Source organism: Girardinichthys multiradiatus, chromosome 7, assembly GCF_021462225.1.
Source record: "Girardinichthys multiradiatus isolate DD_20200921_A chromosome 7, DD_fGirMul_XY1, whole genome shotgun sequence".
Classification (NCBI taxonomy): domain Eukaryota; kingdom Metazoa; phylum Chordata; class Actinopteri; order Cyprinodontiformes; family Goodeidae; genus Girardinichthys; species Girardinichthys multiradiatus.
In genome coordinates this window covers 13,945,504-13,968,721 of record NC_061800.1, presented here as the reverse complement: position 1 = coordinate 13,968,721, position 23,218 = coordinate 13,945,504, and the positions used below count along the sequence as shown (strand labels likewise).

General features: G+C 37.9%; 2 protein-coding genes across 4 annotated transcripts in view; both read left to right on the top strand.

Moving 5' to 3' along the window:
* The window catches only part of cacnb4a (calcium channel, voltage-dependent, beta 4a subunit), a 73,992-nt gene extending 64,111 nt beyond the window's left edge, over positions 1 to 9,881 (top strand). For all 3 annotated transcript variants that reach the window (XM_047370642.1, XM_047370640.1, XM_047370643.1), the window contains 6 exons: positions 585 to 643; positions 737 to 846; positions 982 to 1,133; positions 2,527 to 2,622; positions 2,756 to 2,932; positions 6,132 to 9,881. In XM_047370642.1, the coding sequence (XP_047226598.1) occupies positions 585 to 643; positions 737 to 846; positions 982 to 1,133; positions 2,527 to 2,622; positions 2,756 to 2,932; positions 6,132 to 6,395 (858 nt within the window). In that variant the 3' untranslated portion in view covers positions 6,396 to 9,881. The remainder of the gene's footprint in view (positions 1 to 584; positions 644 to 736; positions 847 to 981; positions 1,134 to 2,526; positions 2,623 to 2,755; positions 2,933 to 6,131) is intronic.
* Positions 9,882 to 9,948: 67 nt separating this feature from the next.
* On the top strand, positions 9,949 to 19,744 carry arl5a (ADP-ribosylation factor-like 5A). Its single transcript, XM_047369563.1, has 6 exons — positions 9,949 to 10,305; positions 13,366 to 13,426; positions 13,558 to 13,705; positions 15,391 to 15,474; positions 18,785 to 18,936; positions 19,104 to 19,744. The coding sequence occupies exons 1-6, from the start codon at positions 10,260 to 10,262 to the stop codon at positions 19,150 to 19,152; spliced, it is 540 nt and encodes a 179-aa protein (XP_047225519.1). The 5' UTR covers positions 9,949 to 10,259; the 3' UTR covers positions 19,153 to 19,744.
* The last annotated feature ends 3,474 nt before the right edge of the window (positions 19,745 to 23,218 follow it).

Below are 23,218 nucleotides of genomic sequence, written 5' to 3'. Positions count from 1 at the left end.
AAGCCCCCAATGTTTTGAGACCCTAAAAACGCCCCAGGCATCACTAAATCTCTGCATACCTAAAGGATAGGTAGATTTGGATCCCATCTCCTTTAACCCCAAAACAGATAATACAGGTATGACTCTCACACTACTAGCTCTGTGATTATATATATATATATATATATATATATATATATATATATATATATATATATATATATATAAAGTTCCCAGTACCTTGCATATTTGCAATTAAACATCTTTCTTCCTCTTTTTAAAAACACTGTGTATGTACATATTCACGAGAAATTATTTTTATTGCCCTTTTTATATATTTATGTTTAAAATGTCTTCACTGAGAGCAAAGTAAAACTGAAGTCAAATTCCTCGTTTGTGTGAACTAACTTAAAGCTCACCGTTTCAGATTCGTTTTTACTGATTGATATGAAAGTTTGTTTGATGATCTGACATTTTAGTGTGACAAAAAAGTAAAAACAGAAGAAATCTGTAAGGCGGACTGAACATAATGGCTATTTTCTCTTCTGTCAACCTTCATTATTTTCACTTCTCTCCTCTCCCATCTCTCTGACTCATGGCTTTAGGTGACAGATATGATGCAGAAAGCCCTGTTTGACTTCCTGAAGCACAGGTTTGATGGGAGGTGAGCGACCAACATCGAAGCACTGTCTGTCATCAGGTCATCACCGTGCTGCCACTGGGTTCTCTGTGACACTCATATTTTGTCTTTTTGCAGGATATCTATCACTAGGGTTACTGCTGATATTTCATTAGCCAAGAGGTCAGTACTTAACAACCCTAGTAAGAGGGCCATCATTGAGAGATCCAACACCCGCTCCAGCCTCGGTAAAGCTACAGGAACTGTCTCACTCAATGATGTGCATGTCTTGTCTGTGTTTGAGCAGATTAAGGTATTTTGTTTAGTCTCATATTTCCTTCTTGTTCATAGTTCCCCCACTATATGTTCTTGTTTTCTTGTAGCTGAGGTCCAGAGTGAAATAGAAAGGATCTTTGAGTTGGCCAGATCTCTACAGCTCGTGGTTTTGGATGCAGACACCATTAATCACCCAGCACAGCTTATCAAGACCTCATTAGCTCCCATCATTGTTCATGTCAAGGTGTCATCTCCTAAGGTAGGACTGCAAGCAGGATACTGTATGTGTAACACCACTGTACCTTTAAATTCATGCCCCTTAAGCCTTTCCACCTTAAGCCTTTCCACATTTCACATTAAAACCAATGGATTTTATTCAGGATCGTGATAGACCAACACAAAGTAATTTGTAATTGTGAAGTGCAAGGAAAGAAAGTAGATAAAAGAAACATACTGTAACATGTTCTTCAGATTTTATTTTACAAATACATTTTTTTAAAATAAAAAATCTGATGCTGCCATCACTATGTTTCATTGTGGGGATGGTTTTCAGAGTGATCCGTCACATGGCATTCTGCATACACAAGAAAAGGTTAACCCACCTTATTCCACCTGTTCGCTGTGTTCCCTACATAGCTCAGTTTATGTGGATGGCCATGTTTTAGTAGGTAGTAGTGATGGGATTTATTCATGTAAAATGAAAAACTTTCTTTGGGTATAATTTTTTATAAAATTAAGTATAAATTATCAAAATATAAATATCAAATACCAATATGTTTATTTATTACAAGTGTTGAGTGCATTAATAGCATTTTAGTGCTGTTTGTAATATAGGAAGAAAATAAAGAAAGCAAAATGTACAAAATGGAGGAGAAAAAAGAGCACTTGACTTGCTTTGGCAGAAACAGAAATCACTGCGTGCGCCATTAAATATAATTATTAAGGCAACTCACTAATGGTAAACAATACTTAACTGTAAACATTAACCAAATTAAGTGTGCACACATCCAAATAGAAATTAGCCCTGAAAAATGCGGTATTATGCTTTAAGGTTTCTTCTCTTTCACCTTGTTAACATCTGGCTAATTTGCTTGAGAAAGACGAGTTTCCTCCTCCTCCTCTCTCCCGCTGCATGCAACCCATGTCAGTCTCGCAGCCAAGTCGCACACAGTAACACACACGTGTCTGCCGCCATGACATGTGACGAAAACAAACAGCTTGTAGTTTTATTGTATTCTCTCCATTTTCAATGAATAAATAAACTAAAGCTCAATAGAGCCTGTTGGTTGCATAGAGTTTTATTTAGGGGTATCAAGGTAAAAGTGGCTTAATACAAATGCCTACCACAATTTTCAGATACATTTTAGCTAAATTTTGCAACATTTCTTTCAGTTCCAAAAATTTGTTACTTTGTGTTAGTCTAACACATAAAATCCTGATCAAATAGATTAAGGTTTGTGGTTGAAATGGGACAAAATGTGGAAAGGTTAAAGAGGTGTTGATACTTCTGAATGGTACTGTACTCAAAAATGCTAAACGAGTATCACCCATGTGCACAAAAAAAGCATGAATTTTTTAGTAGGTGCTTCTTTGTATTTATTCCACATTTGGAGATACTTAATTCTGTTCTTTAACTTCAAATGTGTCTAAAGGTCTTGCAACGTCTCATCAAATCACGAGGGAAATCTCAAAGCAAACACTTGAACGTGCAGCTTGTTGCAGCAGAAAAACTAGCTCAGTGCCCATCTGTGAGTAAACTTTAAGCACTCTTTTAAATTCAAAGAAGCTGCAAATACTGTAATGAATTTTCTCTCTGCAACCACGTGTGACGAAACATGCATGCATCAGCAACATTCCCCTCTCTCCCTCCCCCCTCCCCAGGAGATGTTTGACATTATTTTGGATGAGAACCAGCTTGAAGATGCCTGCGAACACCTGGCAGAATACCTGGAGGCGTACTGGCGTGCTACCCATACTTCACTTAGCACGCCACTCAACCCCCTGCTGGGACGCAATCTGGGTACCACTGCTCTCTCCCCGTATCCAGCCGCCATTCAGGTGAACTTATCTTGCTGAACACAAAGTTGGCTTCTTCCTTCTTCCTTTCCATGTTCTGTTGGTTAATATACAATTCATTTTCACATTTCTTTCTATGTTCTCTGTCTGCAAAAGTCTGCAAAGGCCCACGGAGTGATAAAGTATACTATTACACTAAGTAATGTTTATTACTCATTTTTTTAGATTGATTTCCAGTAGTCTTGAAACATAGGTTTGTTTAAAGCTAACAACTGAATCCTTTTATGTCTAATTATTAATTTATACAATGTAATTGAATACTTAATTGTTCCAGATAGTTTTATATTATTCCTTTACCATTTTGACTGGTTGAAGCATCGAAACATTAATGTTAAGCTTCAAAAAACGTATAGAGCACAAGCAATCACCTGAATCAAATTTAAACAGTGCTTTTCAGAAGTATAAATACAGTGTATTTTGTTGGGATTGTATGTGCAACACAAAGTAGTGCATAACTGTAAAGTGAAAGGAAAATGATAAACCTGCCTTTTATATTTGTATTTTTTTCCAGTAAAAATCTGAAAGGTATAGTGTGTATTTCAGTAAGTACTTGGTAGAATCAGATTTAACAACAATCACAGTGCAAGTGTTTTGGACTATGTCTCTACCAGCTTTTGCACATCTTGAGACAAGCATTTTTCCCCGTTCTTTGAAAAATAGCACAAGCTCAGCCAGACTGGCCAGGATCTGTGAAGTTTGGAACTTGACTGGGCCCTTAAACCCATTAAAATGCTTTGATCTAAACCATTCAGCTCTGGCTGTATGTCTCCTGTTGGAAGATGAACTTCCTTCCTAGTCCTTGTATTTGCAGCCCCTAAAAGGTTTGCTTACGGGATTTCCCTGTAATCAGCTCCATCAATTTTCCAACGGCTCTGAACTGTCCGTGTTCAGGGAATACAAACCCACAAGGTACGGCCACCACCATGTTTCAACATGTGGAAGTGGTGTGTGGTGTGAGTATAGCAGGTTTTGCTATCAGAAATATCATTTTACATGTAGGCGAACAGGTTCAGTTTTGGTCTTATTTGCTCACAGCACCTTCTTCTTGCTGTGCTCCCTACATGGCTTGTGGCAAACTTCAAACAGGACTTTCTTTCAAGCATAGCTGTCTTCCTGCCAGTCTTCTATAAAGGCCAGATTTGTGGAGTGCACGATTAATAGTGCTGTCAACAGATATTCCCACCTGAGTTCTTGGTTTCTACTGCTCCTCAGTAATTCCCATAAGCCGGTTGGCTACTTCTTCAAATATTTCTCCTCATGCTTTGGTTTTCATTTTATGTTTTAAAATATTCATAGTTGTTTCATGTTCTTTTATGTTTTAAATGATGGACTGAACTGTGCTCTTTGAAAAGGCCAAAGGTTATGATATTGTTTTATGACCTAACCCTACTTTAAACTTCTTCACAAGTTTATCCCTGGCCTCCTATCAGGTTTGTTTCTTGATCCTCGTGGTGCTGTTTTATTTTTTTTGAGGAGCTGAATACAAATGCACATCACACTTTTCACATATATTCAAGTCATTTGCCTTCAACCCCAAAATTATGCTCTACTTTGTGCTAGTTTATTACATGAGACCCCAATGAAATACACTGACGTTAGTCATTTAAAAATGACTAAATGTGGTAGAGGTTGAGAGGTAAGAATACTTTTGTAAGGCACTGTATCTTAGGTACATGGATCTACCATCCACCCATCATGCTGTATGTGAGTGGATGGTAGATGAAACCAAGCTGAAGGAAGTTTGGTGTTACTTTCTGCAACAGCAGACAAAGGGATCTATTGTGGGTAGGGACTTTTTGCTAGTGTTATTTATTTTCCCTTTAGGATTAATAAAGTGTTTTTGACTTGAATACATTGATTTATGTTTAGAGTTCTTAGCTGTATGTTTTGATTTGTTGTTGAGCTCCATACTGAAGAACTTGAAAACCTATTCTCTATCACAGCCAGGTATTTCTAATCATCACATCAGACAGCCTGTTTTTGCATCCTCCCAAAGTATTTTTTTCTTTTTTCATACTGTGAGTCATCTGGCTTTTTTTCCACATTTAAGGAATACTTGCTTGGCTTTACATCTTCCAGGAAGATAGCTTCATACGAGATCTCTTCAGATTGGATGGGGATCTGATTTACACACATTGGCAAACATCCAGCTAGTTTTACTAAAAGCCAGTGTATTTTTAGTCTGTTATGCTCTGCTAGGAAAGCAAGGGAGGCAAGAACTGGGGATATGTGGTTTAGTTGTTAGCATCAGATGAACGCTTTGCTGCTGCATTCTTCACAGTCTGAGGGAGATCCAGACATGCCTTGTTTAAACAAGTTAACAGACTGTTGCAGTAGTCCAAGTGGGATCAAATAAAAGCATCAATATTCATTTCTTGCTAAAGATACTAAAGACCTTACCTTAGAGATGTTTCTTATGTGATAACAAGATGGGTACAGTGATTATCAAGAGACAAAGGGCTGTCAGATTTTTGACACCATCTTTCACAGAAGCAGATGAAAAGGTCACTTGCTGCCTGATAACCAAGATTTTATCACTGGGAGCAATGATCAGGGTTTCCATCTTCTTGCCATCAATCTGCAGATAATTATTGTAAAGCTACAGTTTAATTTCTGACAAAAATTGGCTACGTTCAAGCTGTTTGTACAATTCAGACATCTGAAGGGAGCAATACAACTAAATATATAGCTTTTGATGATTTTTCCTAAGTGGTAAAGATTCAAGAAAAAGAGAATGGGCCCAAAACAGATCCCTGGGGGATGCCAAAAGACAGAGTAGCTATGTCTGAAAACACGTTATTTATTAAAACCATAAAATATCTCAGCAGAAAATAATTTAAAACAACACCAGAAAAGCCAATTAAGTCCTTCAGTCTATTTTGATAAATAGACAAACTATTGTTAGAAACTTATGAAAGCATACCTAAACATGCGACCCCAGTCATACAGTTTAGAGGATATTTCTACCATGTACTAAAGAGATGTATGTAAAGATTTTTCTCTCATTATTATGGTTGTTAGCAGATAAAAATTATTTTGGTAATCTAAACAGGCCTAAAATATGAAGTTTGATCTGATTTAATGTCAGACAGTAAAGAAAATGGGTATGTGTTTTTTTGTTTCTTTTTATACAGTGTATATACATACATATGTACAACTATAGTGTTTCTCTCTCAAATAGGCCCAAAAGAATCGAAACAGCAACCACACAACAACTGACCATTCCCCCGTCGAGTGCCGCAGCCTGATGCCTGCAGATGAGAACTATCATAACGAACGGGCCCGGAAGAATCGCAACCGCCTGTCCTCGAGCTCACAGCACAGCAGGGACCACTCACCACTGATGGAGGAAGACTACCAGGACCCCTATCAGGACGCTTACAAGCCTCACCGCAATCGAGGATCCCCCGGAGGCTATAGCCAGGACTCCAGGCATAGGCTCTGAGCTGATACCTGTCTCCAAACATCTGCCGTGAACACAAAAGCTGAGGCAGCATTAGCCGCTCTGTTGTGATAAATCTACTACAGTCGTGAACTGGAACGATCTCTTTTGTCTGTGTAGTACCTCATATCCCCTTTGACCTTGGTTGTTGCCAAATGGACATTTATAACCTAATAAAAAACTGCCTTTCCTATTATGTGAATAAAAGGGTGGACATGTAGCACAAGAACTATGTTTTAAGGGAAGGATGGAAGTGGAGCTTGTTTAAATATGTCACACAAGTAGCTTTTAAGTTAAATCAACTAACAAGTGAATGTGTGGGGAGGAGGCTCTTCTACACTTTCCCTGCCATCTCAGCTGTCCTTGTAGCATGTAGGTGGGGCTGTGAAGCCAGTGCCAGACAGTATCCTGCTGTGATTAGCAACTCAGTACTTGTTTGAACCTATCTTAGAGCTGAGGGAAGCAAATTATGCCAATATTAAAAGGTTTGTTTGCTACTGTCTTCAACTTGAGCGCGAGAGTCTTGTAAAAGCTTGTTCGCAAATTCCTTACTTTTGCTATGAGTTTTCGATGTGATTTGTATTGTTTTCTCTTCAAAGTTCATAGCTTCCTGTACTCTTTCTTTATTTTCCCTGAATTCCCTTTTTGTTATCAGTTGTATCCAAAGTCATGCAGATAGATAGACATTTAAAGCTCCAAACTTCAGGAATGAGAGGTCTCTGAGACCTGGAAGTGTAGCGTTTGTATTCTACCCATCTGGCAAGAATATATTTTTGGTGTATTATTTACTCTACAGTGCCTTCCATGAGTATTTACGTTAAAATTTCATTGGGATAAAACATGGTGTTGGCAGCATTATGCTGTGGTGATACTGGCCAGAGTGAGTGAAAAGAAGGCATTACATAAAGTGCAATCCTGGAATAAACCCTGTCAGAGGCTGCGGTCACACTACTGGTCCAGTTCAGGGATCAGTACACCTTCAATTGCTCTGGTTTGCCTTCACACAGAGATTTTTTTAGACCACACCAACCAACGTCATGCAGTTGTAACGGATTGTTTCGGCAGCAGTATTGCGCTGGCGGAGACAAAAAAAGGCAAGAAGAAGAAAGTCTGCTTCATCGGGGTTTCTGTTGCTACTTTGGTGTTCAATGTAGTTATGCGTCTCCAGCTCTTCACTACTCCACATAGCGCCACAAGACAATTTCAAACTCTTTTGTCTTAAGGTTTGAGCTCTTATTTTGTTTTTGCCCTAATTTTTCTTCTTCTACTCATATGCGCTGCTCTTCATTACATCCTCTCTTCCTGCTTTTGGCACGCTGGCCAGGCATGCATTCACATTGCTTGCGAACTGCTCCAGGGTCCGCATAAACTGTGCCTAAGACTAAGACTTAGACTGGCAGTTGTAACCGTGCCTGGGTAGGGTTCTCTGGTCCGTTTCAGGGCCCCCAGATGGGTTCACATCAGTGTGATCCACTCCAGAAACCAGACTCTGGCACTGTAAAAACTTTCCAAAGGTTTGGTGTGAAACCACTGTATGACCGGGGTGGAAGTTCACCTTCCAGCAGAACAACAACCTTAAACACACCGTCAGAACTACTATGGAAAGCCTTAGTTCTAAACATACTGAAGTGTGAATGATCCAGTCGAAGTCCACGTTTAAAATCAATTGAGAATGGCAAGGCTTAAAAATTGCTGTTCATAGACATCCAATCTATTTGAGCTTGAATGGGCAAAACTGTACTCTTCTAGATATGCTAAGCTGGTGCATTCCCCTGAAAGATTTGAAGCTACAATCAAAGCATAAAGTGTTTCTAGAAAGTGGAAATACTTTATGCTCAAAACTTTTGAAACCCACGTATCATTTTCCTTTCATTAACAATTACACTATATTGCCAAAAGTATTTGTCTGTCAACTTTTACATGTACATGAACTTTGATGACATCCTATTCTTAATCAATAAAGTCCAGGTTGTTGATTTGTTGCCATCTTTAACTATTCTGTAAATATCTTCCTCAAGGTTTAGGAGTATGTTCATAGTTAGATGAGAAAATCGGAATTGCAGCCTTCGCTCTAATTGATCCCAAAGGTTTTCAGGAAGGTTGAGGTCAGGATTCTGTGAAGACCAGTCAAGTTTTTTCACATGAAACTTTATACACCTGCAGCCATGGAAGTGATTGGAACACCAGAATTAATTGATTTGGTGGTGGAACCAAACACTTTTGGCAATATAGTGTATGTGCGACTTTATGATGGGCTAAAACATAAAATCTTATGAAAATACAATGAATGTTTGTGGTTATAATGTGATGAAATGTAGAAACGTTCAAAGGGTGTGAATGCTTTTGTAAGGCACTGTAGCTGTAGTGGAATGCTATAATATGCATTTAGCTTTTGTCTTCAGACATGAATTTAGCAGGGCATGATTACAAAAACCAAGAGTGGATTTTAGTTTGTGAAATATTGAGGGCTTCCATGTGTAAATACTTTTAACATTTATAGAAAAAAAAACATCCTCTCTAAAATTTCACTTTTGGTAAATCTGATTACATTCAATGAGTTTTTTCCAGGATCTTGGACATATCTCAGATTTTTAAAAAAACACGTTTTTTCCAAAGATTTTATAAAATAAATAACTGAAAAATGTTCATGGATTAGAAACTGATCCTGACCCTCTTCTATATTTTCAAGTGTGGCTTTTTACAGTATTTCAATGACCTTTAGAAACTCTTGATGAACATGGAAAATTATGTAACAAAGGCAGGACTGTTTTGTAGAGATACATTAGAGCTTTTGCTGGCCAATACTAACAACTAAACTATCACTGACCATAAAAAGGAAAACGTGCTGCAGGTTCTTTCATAGAGGTAGTAGTTTTGAATCCAAAAGAAAATGGATGGATTGCAGGACTACCTTTTCACTAAACTCAAAACAAATTGCATCAAAGAACATGTGATTTCTTGATGTGTTTACAGTCTGAAAAATTACTAGTTTTAAGTTTTGATGCATTAGAGGAATAAGTGAAAAATTATTTTCAGTATCTGACCTGCTGATTACTGTTTAGAGTCGATTAAATTAAAATTGGGACATTTTAATCACTGGCTGATTAACTGGTCTATTTCCACTTTCATGTCTTTCCAAATTTCATTTCTGTTACATGCTGCTTTTTGCTAAATGTAGTGGATTTTCCTATATTTTTCATTTAAATGTACACTGCCAATAAACAAGGGGAACAATAGAGCATAATCTTGGAATGACATAATCTTGAACCTTGTATTATAACATGCAGTTATTTGTATTCCATGGGTCCTAAATGACACACTGCAGTAAAACCTGAAGGATCAAAAAGAATATTTTTGTTGATTCCAAATAGTGGAGCATTAGCAGCAATTAAAAAATATGAAAAATGCTTGTGAGAGAAACATGCATTAATTAGAAGTGTGCACTGTCATTTTACAGCCGTATTGAAATAAACTACACTGTTGTATGGATGGCAGTTTTATTTTATGTAATATTTTTGTATATTAAGTATAACTGAGTGATGATGCGCATGCGCCAACTTGACAGCCCAGCGCACTTTACACCAGCCAGCTGATCTCAACCACTTAGTCGTACTGGTTACCGCTTTTGTCTTGTCCTTTTTAGCCGTCTTATTTACATGTGATTTCTTCTGGAAAATGACTTTTTAAGTAATACTGGGCAATGTCAGCATGGAGGTTGTAGTTAAATGCCATTACAACTCGTTGTCTGTGTAGTTACCAGGCTAGCTAGCTAGATCAAGTTGATAGCAATAAATATCATCAACGCTAGCTAGCTAAGTGGTAGGCGATATTTACAAAGCTGGCATCGAAAGAACTTCACCTTTAGCCATGGGGATACTATTTACGAAGTTATGGAGGCTTTTCAATCACCAAGGTAAGAGTGCTCCGTTGGTATTTAATGTAAAACTGTCGAAGACGTGGGAGCTAATTGGCCTCTTTGGCCAGAGAAGGCCCACTGGACTGTTCCTTCACATTAGCCAAGGATCCAGCTTTCTAGACATGATGATGTTTCTGTTATGATAATCAAAGTGACTGTGTGGGGATATCACGTTTAGTCGGGTTTTATAACCCCACTGTTAAGCTTTTGAATTGTTGAATACCACGGTTTCCGACTAGCTCCATGTTGATTAGCTGTGTGCTATATTATTTATGCTCTCAGGTTTTGAAGCGGAGGTAAGTGAAACCGTATCTCGAGATTTTTAATCAGTAAACGGGTTATTCCGACACCCCCTGTAACGTGAATCCCGTTGGTTTTGAGTCGATACCACCGGCATTATTACTGGAGAGGGGGTACACACACAGAGCACTCAACAGTGTACATCAGCTGAGTACTGGGACAGTAAAGATCAATGGGTGACTTTAGACTGAATCACATTGCAATGCCACTGTTAGTACATCACTTGTCAGTATAACGTCATGAATACAGATTACCTTAACGATTTGGACCCACAAATGTCATGATATGATCTGTCAGCTATTCACAATACAAATCTCAAGCATCCAACTCTGGTGCATCTGAATCTGAAAACTAATCTGTGTATTGTTCAAACCTGAGACTTTATGCTGTTGCTTGATCATCTCGGAGTTTTGCTGTCTTTTATGTAAATTAGTTCCTCCCATAGTTTCTATTGTTTTAAAGTTCTTATACAATTTTTTTTGTTTGCTACATAAGTCCATATGTGTTCATTCACAGTTTTGATGCCTTCAGTGAGAATCTACGTACAATGTAAATAGTCATAAACATAACGAAAACCAATAAGTGAGAAAGGCGTTCTACCAGTGGTGTATATATTGAGTATATTTGCTAAAAAAACAGAATTTTTGGCATTCTCACAGCTGGATTAAATTCACATGCACCCATATAGCCCACATGTAAAGATGTTACACGCATATGGTGTGCACGGGTTTGAATTTCACACCTGCATGACCTTTTTAGTCTGTACGGCTCTCTATTCAGCTGCAGTTTTGTTGGCATTGCAGTGAGCTACATGCATACCCTCGTCTGAGTGGAACATTTCTCAGTTTCCTGTTTTTCGATTAAAGTAGGTGGTTTTCTGAAATTACATTCCCCCATTTGTTGTTTTTTTTTTTTTTTTAAACCTCTGCAGCTTCATTTTCCTGAGTGATATAATGTCTGTAAGCGAGATTGTGGATTTTTGTTTTAAAATATACAGTGTAGATTTAATGAAATAGAAAATTTAGTAGACGTCTTCCAGCAAGTGTATTGCTTATAAATGAGGAGCTGATAACTGGTGCTTTAATTTTATACTGCTTGTTCCAAACCTGAACAAAAGTGGCCTCATTGCCACAAACTGAGAGATCAGAGTTGTCAATATTGCTGTCTTCATATGAACTAAAGCCCTTGCTTTTGTTGATGTTGCCCTATCAGTGACATTAGGGAGGACACAAAGAACTATATGGAAAACAATAAGCTTATAAATGCAAGCTTTTGTCATCCTTCTGTTTAACTAGGTGTGTCAGTCCCACTGAAAGTCTTTCACTCTGATTAAAATCTCTGACACGAGCGAGACAGTTGATGCAGGTTAGGAGGCTTGTCCCAAAAGCTCACATTCAAAGGGTTAGGAAGAACAAGAGACAAAGCGACATGAGGACACTGTTTGAGCAGGAAGGCTTAATGAATCAGAGTGAAGTTTTGCTCATTTTTGCTGTGGCATGTAGAGCCTGGATCTCTGTTACACTGTATCAAAATAGTCAGGCATGTTGACAAGTGAATCCTTAGTTCTTGGAGGGTAATGAAGTAGAATTTGATTGCATTTTGTTAGACTTCTCCATCAATGAATTAGTAAAAGGTATGGAAATGTTACTTTTGAATCAATATTAGTATATTTAAAAAAGAATAATGGCATCCTACATAAACATTCAACTCATATGCAAAGAGTTTACCAAAACAGGTGACTCTATGCCTAATACTTAGTTGGCGTTCAGAGCTGTTCTTTCCATAAAGACCCAAACATTTTTAGATCCCTGCAAGTTTTCCATTGTATCTTCAAACAAAGAATTCAGTTGCAGATTCTTTAAATACTGCAACATGTTAGTGATGCTTATGTGAATCAGATGGTTGGTCCAGCACATCCCACAGATGTATGATTCTAGTGTGTCCTTTTATAAAATCACTATGCATTCGTCTTATGGTTGGCCAATAAGTACTGTTTCAATGAAAAGATGAGTTCAGTCATACACATTCAGTTAGACCAGTTGTACCTGTCAAAGTAATGTCTAAATGAAATGTAGGACCAACGGTGAAAATTCCCTAAGCCGTTGCATTGCTTGTATTTTTGTTCCTCTTAATTGCATCCTGGTGCCATGTCTTTCCTAGTAAATAATGTCCATGAACCAAAGGGCCTGAATGACGTGAAAGAAAACAAAAACATCTCATCCATTGCTCAGTGACTTGATTTCATTTTGACATGCTAACTATAGGTGCTTTCAGTGATGGAAATGGTTCAGCATTGTAAACGAAATGCAACTAGAAAGACTCATATACGAGTAACTGCAATCTACTGTGTGTCTTATTGTCAGAACCAGCATAAATGTATCAGCGAGTAGAGACTTAACAGCTCTAATTTAAATGAAGCATCATGGTTGGCCTTTGTCCTACTTGAGCAAATCAATAAATCAATCATTATTTATAAAGCACTATACAGTCAGCAGTAACACATAGTCCTTTCAGAATATAAAAACATTTAAGCATTAGAGAGATGCACATTAAACTGACCAAATCAAGTAAACACATCTAAAACAAATTAAAAGTGAGAAAAATCAATCAGCTATAGAAGTGGAGGAGCTGTAGAAATTCCATTGTGCCTGCGTTGATTATAAGGGGATTTTCATTGAATCTTCAGCCACTAAACCCAAATTATGAAATCATGATCTTTCACAATATTTAAAGCAAAATTTTCTTTCTGATTTTCAGAGCACAAAGTCATTATTGTTGGCCTGGACAATGCAGGCAAGACTACAATACTTTACCAATTGTAAGTATCTACGAAATATAGTCAGTTAATATCTTTACAGATGCATGTTTTTTAGTAATTATAAAATGCATCTATTCAGTTTGACACTTAATGTCAGTCAGACATTCGTTTATTCTTGTGGTATACTACAGCTCAATGAATGAGGTGGTACACACCTCTCCTACTATTGGGAGTAACGTGGAAGAAATCATTGTCAACAACACCCATTTTCTTATGTGGGACATTGGGGGTCAGGAGTCCCTTAGGTCGTCTTGGAATACGTACTACACCAACACAGAGGTGAGTATTGTTCCAGCATTTACTAGTTCTAGCTCCACTGATGGTGAAAATATTGAACCTGCATAAAAAATGTGGCCAGTGTGGAAAATCAAAATGAATCAATAAAATGTTTTCAACATGCATTGCAAAACTAGATTCGCAAATGTCTAGTCACTAAGGACTGTCCAAACTGAAATCAGACATACATCTTTAGATGCTCTGTGTGCTAATTGCCAGAGAATCAGATGCTGTAAATAAGAATGGCACATACCGGGTTTCTAGGCATTCTGGAGGGAAATGAGAACTTTTTTGGTTCATTCCAAGTCTGGAAAAGTGATGAGAACAGAGCATTTAGTTTCTAGACTATAACAATTCCTTGTCACATTGTTTTATTTCACATGGTTAAATCTGTGCTTTAAACATGTAATTAAACTAGAAAATCATAAAACTCACCCTAACCCTTTTTTTTTTACAAACCAAGTGAATCACACATTTCAGTGCTTTAATATCTTTACTGTAAGTCAAGGAACACCAGATTAATAGGTCTGCCCTCTCTAAATGTTAGAGATATTAAAAGAGAGCGATGTACAAAAAGGAGCTCTCAAACAGACCGCAGAATTAGACTCTAACATATTCACCGTGTGGTTTCATGATTGCTGGAACATATAGATAAAAAAAGACAAATATGTAAATATTATGTAGTCTAATGTCTAAAATGTTTTTCAAAAAATTTAGAAAACTTAAATTTGTTGGAACCATCATTACAAATTAGCAGGATTTGGACTTTCCCAATTTTGGTTTGTGGATGAATATTAAATGATAATATGATGATATGTTTTATTTTTTAAAACTTTTTTTGAGTCCAAAAAAGGTTAAAGAAACAAATCAACTGAACTTGAGTTCTTTTAGTTGAAGACTTTTTGCTCTTTATCCAAGGATTTGAAGCTAATGAGAGAACAGAACCACCATCCAAAAAAAAGCTTTCCAAACCTGTGGAAACCCTAACTGGGCCTTTTGTTAAGGCGGTGAGAAAATCCAGAAAAACACACAGCTGAACAGAACAAACACAAAAACATTTTCATCCCCTACAGTGCAGGAACATCTGAGAATCTCACAAGGATTTTTCCAAACACAGTACCCCTGTGCATGTCAGACCTAACCAAACTCTCAGAGACAGGTTGTTTCATCCTAAGGATGAACTACAAAACTCAAACTGAGCGGCGTGGTGTGGGGAATACTGGAGAAACTAAACAGCCTCTCCAAAGACGCATGGCTCAACACAGGAGAGCCAGCTCCCCAGGACAAGACTCAGCTGTGCACCTACATGCCTCAAGGACATGAGGCACACTTTAGAGAGCCATTTATGTCAAATTCCAGTTGTTTTGCATTTTTGGATTTGCCATGTGTTGGATGAATGAGAATCTTCACCAGCAAACTCTTTTAGAGACTTTTTGAGGCAAGGAAAAAGGGTTAAAATAAGTGAGAATTCTTATTTATGGAAAGGAGTTGTGTTTGTGTGTGTGTGTGTGTGTGTGTGTGTGTGTGTGTGTGTGTGTGTGTGTGTGTGGGCCAGTGTTCCTTCTCTAACTTCTAAATAAGTGTGAATGTCTGACGATAATAACTAGCGCGTCTGCATCTGATTTTGTGGTGCAGGGTTTGTGTTCTTGATCTGTTATTAATAGACTGTTTATCTCCTTTATATTCAGTTTGTAATCGTTGTGGTTGACAGCACAGACAGAGAAAGAATCTCTGTGACCAAAGAAGAACTCTACAGAATGCTAGCACATGAAGTAAGTTTATGTGTTTTTATATAAATGATTAAGAGGAGATCATACAGCCAGTATCATGGGAACATTTTATTTTTCAGTCATTATGTGCTTCTATGAACCTTTTTATTGTTGGTTTATGTCACCTGATGCATCCACTGTGGGTAATCAAATATTCATAGATTCATTTTTTTTTGTTAATCCTAATCTCTTTGATGGATTGATTAATTGATTGATTGATTGATTGATTCTGGTTGTAGAGGAAGAACGGTCTCTCACCTGATCTCTTCTCTGGAGACTATTATTGTACATAGGATGCATCAAAGATGATGTTCTTCTCTGATGTTAAATTTAAATGTAGCCATGCTTGTTTTTGTATTCTTTTTCTAGTTATTTTACTACCTTTTTCCTGGCTGCCTGTAATCATGCTTAGAAATGCCTAAAATTTTAGCTTTGGGAGCATAATTTAGTTGTTTGAAACTGACTGAGGTACTGTAAAGCACAAGTATGAATGCCCCTCAGGTACAACAGTGTTATACAACAGAATCCAAATATAAATGAAAAGAATAAAAATAATAAACATTTAACACTTTAGATTTGATGAAATGATCAAAAACAAATAGTGGTTTATACACTATACATTTCAGTTGGGATTCATTCTATCATTTGTTTTTTATCTTCAGCTTGCTTGAATTTAGCTCCTGTGTTCAAATAAAAATTATAAATGTGTGTTTAGCTTTTCATTTGGGTTTAAGTTCGATGTACAGTCACACACCTGTGGAAATGTTTTGTTTCATACACTGCCTGGCCAAAAAAAAAGTGGCCACCTGGATTTAAATAAGCAAATAGGTACGAGCCTCCCATTGGATAATTACTGCATGGACGATTATGTTTCAGTTGGCAACGAGTTATTTAACCCCAACTGTATGGGGGAAATTTACTGCCAAAAATCAAGAGCACATATTTTCAATTTGAGAGCAGGATTTCATTCTGCTTGCGCTCAAAGCTTCTGCTTTCTTTCAAATATACTCTGTTCTCTCTCAAATCTAAAAGTTTCTGCGCTCTGATCTAATGCTTCTTGCATAGATAATTTCTCCTCCTGCTTGCTTCATCTTCCATGCGCATAACCTTGCTCTCTGCTTGGATCAAAACTGCGCTCTCAAGTTCCTTCCCTGCTCGAAAATTTGTTTTGCTCTCTCTCAGATTAAAGTCGTATCATCTCCTAGCAACCATATCAGCCAATAGCATGACAGTGTGCAACTGCGAGGTCACAGGCTTAGTTGGGGTGCGCTTGTTTTCTTCTGCTGAGCGTACCTGTGTTGCTACTTCCCTGACACAGGTCATACAGAGCAAAATCTGGAAGTACCGTATTTTCCGCACTTTAAGGCGCACCTTCAATGAATGGCCTATTTTAGAACTTTTTTCATATATAGGGCGCACCGGATTATAAGGCGCATAGAATAGAAGCTACTGCAGTCAAACGTTTGACTGGGGTTGCGTTATGCATCCACTAGATGGAGCTGTGCTAAAGAGAATGTCAACAAAACAGTCAGTCAAACTTTATTAATACACTACAAACCAGCGTTCTGATAACTCCATTCACTCTCATGGTAAGGTCTCCTCTACATAGAATTATATTGAATAGAGCCAACCGCACGTTAGGAATGCATTGGAGTCTATGAAGATGAAGTTGAAATCAAACGTTAGTTAAAACGTGAAAGGGAACTTTTCACTGATTTCCCTGATTCAGTAATAACAATATTTTCAGTAAAATGGTGGCATGGCTAACCTTACATTTTAAGGTTTTGGTCCACACTTTTTTTTTTACTTATTGGGATAGCTATTTATGAGTAAATGCTTCACAATAAAATAACTATAATGTTATACTTTCTACCATTGATTCAGACTGCTGAGGTGTCAAACTCTGGAGCCATTGCTGAGCCAAATGCAATATGTTCTCAATCATCAATTGTAGCAACACAGGCACAGTCAGTAGAAGGAAACAAGCGCACCCCAACTAAGCCTGTGACCTTGCAGTTGCACACTGTCATGCTATTGGCTGATATGGTTGCTAGGAGATGATACGACTTTAATCTGAGAGAGAGCAAAACAAATTTTCAAGCAGGGAAGGAACTTGAGAGCGCAGTTTTGATCCAAGCAGAGAGCAAGGTTATGCGCATGGAAGATGAAGCAAGCAGGAGGAGAAATTATCTATGCAAGAAGCATTAGATCAGAGCGCAGAAACTTTTAGATTTGAGAGAGAACAGAGTATATTTGAAAGAAAGCAGAAGCTTTGAGCGCAAGCAGAATGAAATCCTGCTCTCAAATTGAAAATATGTGCTCCTGAGTTTTGGCAGTAAATTTCACCCATACAGTTGGGGTTAAATAACTCGTTGCCAACTGAAACATAATCGTCCATGCAGTAATTAGATCAGAGCGCAGAAACAAAGATTTGAAAGAGAACAGAGTACATCTAAAAGAAAGGAGGAAATAAATCTTGTAACATTGCAGAAGCTTATCAAAACGATGCCACAGCGAATGCGTGCCGTAATCAAAGCTAAAGGCGGTCCAACAAAATATTAGTCTGACCTTTTTTTTGGTGAAGCCTTTTTTTTATGTGGTCATAAATACAAAAGTTTGATTATATCAGACAATATTCTTAAACATCTTGTATTTGGTCCTCGGACTAAATGGTAATACTGTAGATTAATTTTATCCTTATTTATTTTTAGAAAGTGTTTATTTGTATAGGTTAAGCTTAAATGCATACTGTGTAACATTTGTGCATGTGCAATTAGGCTGCAGGGGCCTTAAGCAGGAACCAAGTCCGTTACGCAAGAACTGGGTAAACGGATGCTTGCAAGGACAAGATGCTGGAGTTCAGACTGTTAGTACTTGCCTATGGTGCAACTTTGTGTATGTGTTGAGGGGTTGGGGGTCTAGTAATGGGTATATAGAGACTGAATGACGCCTGAGCCTTCAGAGTGTCATTGTAAAGCCTGATGGTTTTGTCTCATACTCTCCTGTTGCAACAGCCATACATATTTCATCTTATTATAGCCAACTGATTGTCTCACAAGATTATTTAAAGGTTTCATTTCTGCCACATCTACAAGAAAACTGTACACAGTGAAACACACAAAACACTGTGTTTTATCTTCTGAAATTTGTTTTATTTGTGGTCTGCTGGAAGGATTTCTTTCTCTGTTGAGTTGAACTTAATAATAAGTTTCTGCTAGTTTTAAATGTCTTTTTTTTTTTTTTTAGCTTTTGTCCGATATAAAAAAAAAAAGAAAAGTGAAAGAAATAAAATATTTTTATTTTACTTGTGCAGGACCTCCGAAAAGCAGGACTGTTGATATTTGCAAACAAACAAGATGTGAAAGGCTGCATGACTGTGGCTGAGATCTCCCAGAGCCTCCAACTAACCTCCGTTAAAGACCACCAGTGGCACATCCAGGCCTGTTGCGCCCTCACAGGGGAGGGGTGAGAACAACGTTTACAGAACACTGTTATTGTGTTTCTCTCTGGGGAGACGGAAATGAATATACTCATACTGTGCTGAAATTTATTTTAACACTTCTGTTTGTATTTCTGTTTCCCTCTACATCTCTCTTTCTCCATGCCACTTCCCATGTCCTCCCTGCCTCCAGTTTGTGTCAAGGTCTTGAGTGGATGATGTCACGGCTCCGTGTGAGATGATGACCCTCGTGACTTTGTTTAGGAGTGTGCCTGTTCTATTGTTTTTTTTTTTTTTTTTCCTGCCTCTGGACAAAAGGATGGGATGAAATCAGTTATTGGATGGTACATAATTTCCTGACATGGAAGACCGCTGGCAGGATCTTGTATTTTCCTGTAATAATTTATTTGACTAAAGACATTAAACAAGGGTCAAGAAAAGAGACGTTTTCAGAGGGACAGTGGACACAGAGAAAGAGAATATTTAAAGTAAAATTTCTGCACGGTTTTGCTTTTCAGAAAAACACAGGAGTCAGCAAACTGTCTGGCTTGGAACTGTACATGGACTTATTCTGGGCTTATTCTTCAGCTGTGTGTGAGTCTAGCCCATGGTGGCCTTGCAGTATGTCCAGACTGGCTTTGATGGTTTTCATTGCCCCCTGTGTGTACAGTCCAGTATTCTATAACTTGGTGCCTGCAGCAGTAAGCTCAGATGATGATGGTCAATGGTGACTGAAACATGCTTGACTGAGGGTAAAACTTCACAATATGCCCTCTTCCCTTCAGTCCCTATGAGAAATCACTAAAATAAAGTGTTTTTATCTGTTTAGGTGAACTGCCTTGTTTTGATTTTTCATGGGCACATTCCTTTTCTTTAAGGCCAAAATACTTCAGACTCTTTGAGGTTTACGGTTTCACCTAATCTTGTTCTGTATTAACTGTTTGATATACTGCTGTGCTTATTCTTTGTTTAAGTCCTATTAGGGGGCAGAATGTGTCACCTGAGCTCCTGGTGCCTAACTTTTTACACCAAGCGATGAGCAGCTTCAGAAGCATAGTGGCGTGAGCCGTTGCATAAGAAAGCAGGACTGAGAAAGAGGAGACATCAGGGCAGAATGAGGACAACGAGTGATGAAGAGAGGAAAACGTTTACCCCAATATAAACTTTGAAATGTACCAATAAACCACCAGATGTGTCTGTGAGGACAAAAATGTACAGATGTAGATTAATTGGTTGGTAAACATGGTAAAGACGTGCAAAAAGCTTTAAATAAGTTCAGCTTTTATTGCAGTTAAATAATCTCACAATAAGCTTTTTAAAAATCCAACCTATGATTTTAATCCATTTACTCAGTTGTAGGATAAGGCTTTTTAACCAAATCATTGTTTGCACAACCTCCAATGTGTTCACAACTATTAGGCCAGTGAACACATGATAATGATAACTAGGTTATCATTTTTAATGCAAACTGAGCTGTTATAACTTGAATGCTTGGATGTAAGGTGATATGTATATGTGTAATGAAAGAGTGTGTGGCCTAAAGAGAATAATACTAAATCAAGGTGTAAATAATTATTAGGCAGCTTCTATCATCTGGTAAAATGAGCCAAACAACATTTAACTTGCTCTAAAAAGTCACAAAATTGTAAAAAAAAAAAAAAAAAATCTTCCATTGGAAATGAAGCAGTTTTGGAATTTGCTGTGATATTAGGGTGTGTTCATCAAAGGTTTTGTTTCAAATAGTCAATAGAAAGGCGTTCAGAAAAAGAAACGTGCAAACTGCCAAAGACTTGAAAAGAACCAAATGTGAAGATCAGACCATGCAGGCCAAGGTAAGAAAGGCTGAAACCCAACAACCGCTGAACGCATACGTTAAAACTTCAACCCAAAACACCAAGACTGGGCCAACAAAATCTGAACACTGATGTTTCAGGTTTTATGGACGGATGAGATCAGTGGTTCATGATGGAACATATGGATGGGTCCATAGCTGGCTCAATAACTAGTACACACCTGACTTCGACTCAGGTGGAGGTGGAGTGGGATACTGGTATGGGCTGGTAAAGGTGAGCTAGAAGGACCTTTTTGGGTTGAAGGTGGACTTAAAATCAGCTCAAACCTATTGCCAGTTTATAGAAAACACTTTCTTCTGAAGAAACAATGACATGACCACCTCCTTAGCTGACCTAAACCCTACTGAGAACTTGTGGGGCCATTCTTAAACAGCAGGTCTATGGTGCAGGAAAGGTTCCACATCTGAACAGTGTCTGGGAGGCTGTTGTTGCTACTAGACAAATGGTTGATAATCAACCGATCAAGAAACTGACAAGACTCCGTTATTGGAAGGTTTGTTATTCCTCACTGATGTGTGTGGTTTTCTTTTTGTCAGACATTTTTATTTTTAGGTTTTGAGTTTATTCTTGCTTTAACAGACAAAAGTGAGATGTGGAAATTTTCATTTTTTTAATTTAGTTGCACAATATTAGCACACTAATAGTTGCCCAGTAATAGTATACAGTAAAATGTAAAAACATTTCTTAAATATTCAGATTTGGTGTTTATCAACATTTTGGATTGATTGAGAGCATTGTAGTTCTTCAATGATAAAATGGATTCATAAAATTACAGCCTGCCTAGCAATTGTGCAAACAGGAGTTTTTAAATAAATACTTTTTCAGTTTTTCAGAGTTTTAAGAAAATTCTAACTAGAAATCTATGACTTTCAGTTCCCCAAGGTCATTAATATGACGTGAGCTAGAGGCCCATTTGTTTTTAGCCTGAGCTGGATGAGGACCCATGTATTTCTTGTCATCATGCACCACAAGCAGGAAGGTAAGGAAAAACAAATCTCCAAATATCCCTTTTAGCTGCAGCAAAGAGTGGGGGTCCCTAAGACTCAGCAGTGTCAACTGGTTGTTGAGTGATGCCTGACAAAAAACAAAAAAAAAAAGCTACTACAACAAATATGTGGAGTTTGCTTAACTCTGTAATTTTAATAGGAACCATGTTCTTTGGGCAGATGAAATAAAGCTCCAATCACTTCAGGTGAGTTTGGTATCAGAATCAGCTTTATTACCAAGTTTGTGCACACAAACAAGGAATTTGACTCTGGTACACTTTGCTGTCAGTGAAGATTTATTTATATATATATTTTTATTATAAATGGAAATTAAAAAGATTATGTGTGGTTTAGTCCAAGGATGCATGGTGTTGTTCTGACACTGACTGTCAAGTGTTCATCAGAGAAACAGAATTGGGGGAAGAAACTGGCGGCTGCTTTTAGCAGACAGCGCTCTGTGGCGCCAACCTGAAGGTAACAGTTTAAATAGTTCATGATGTGTGGTCTGTAGAGATTTTAGCTGCCTTTTCCCTAAACCCACGACCTACATAAATCCTGGATAGAGGGAATGTCAGCCATGCTGATTCTCCCTGCAGACCTGATTGGGGACAGTATGTCACAGTATATGGAAATGCACCTCGTGTCCACTGTTAAGTAAGGTGGTAGACCTATGATACTGTGGATCTGTTTCTCTTCCAAAGGCCCTGCAATCTTTTTAAAGCTGCAGTAGGGAGTTCTGAGAAAACTATGGATTTATCCTGAAAGTTTGAACAAGCACACCTTACAGGTCCCTCCCCCTTGCTCTCTGCCGTGCTACAGCCCTCCCTGTCAGGACATGGTGACAGTTTTAACAAATATGTCAAAAATACATTTTACCAAAAGTTACCTTCTGCAGCTTTAAACTACATGGCCAGTTTACCTAAAAATTAGGAGGCGTATGCCTGATACCTAAAAGTTAGTCTTCATGTCTTTCAGCAGGATAATAATCCAAAAACATTTGGCAAAATCAACACAGAAATGGCTCACCAGGCACAAAATCAACCATCTTCCATGGCCATATCAGATCTCTGACCTAAATCCTATAGAAAACCTGTTGGATGAAATGAAGAGAAGATTGAATATGAGGGTACTCTGATCAATAAAGCTGAGAGCATAATAAAGAGCACTTAGTTTTAATCTGGAAAATTCCTGTATTATTAACAACCATCCCAGTGTTACAAAGTCACGTTGTAACCAACCAATTGTTTTAATTTAAGACTCCTTACCTCACTGGGAGGTTTTATATACATGTTGATGAGCTGAGATTGGCTGTTGGTAGTATCTTTGTTGTGGTTGCCTGTACTGCAGCTGTTGTGTCCTGGTATTACTGGCCATCAGTCATTTTTTCCAGTGACTAAGCATCATGCCCCCTCCCGGATTGTGATTATGATACTCTTAAGCATTCAAAATGTATGTACTGTTTATGTTAC

What these genes read in the sequence shown, in the direction of transcription:
- arl5a (XM_047369563.1), top strand. Translation starts at nt 10,260, where the DNA reads ATGGGGATACTATTTACGAAGTTATGGAGGCTTTTCAATCACCAAG. An exon ending in GAGGCTTTTCAATCACCAAG is followed by an intron (nt 10,306 to 13,365) that starts GTAAGAGTGCTC and finishes TCTGATTTTCAG; the next exon opens with AGCACAAAGTCATTATTGTT. An exon ending in ACAGAATGCTAGCACATGAA is followed by an intron (nt 15,475 to 18,784) that starts GTAAGTTTATGT and finishes TTACTTGTGCAG; the next exon opens with GACCTCCGAAAAGCAGGACT.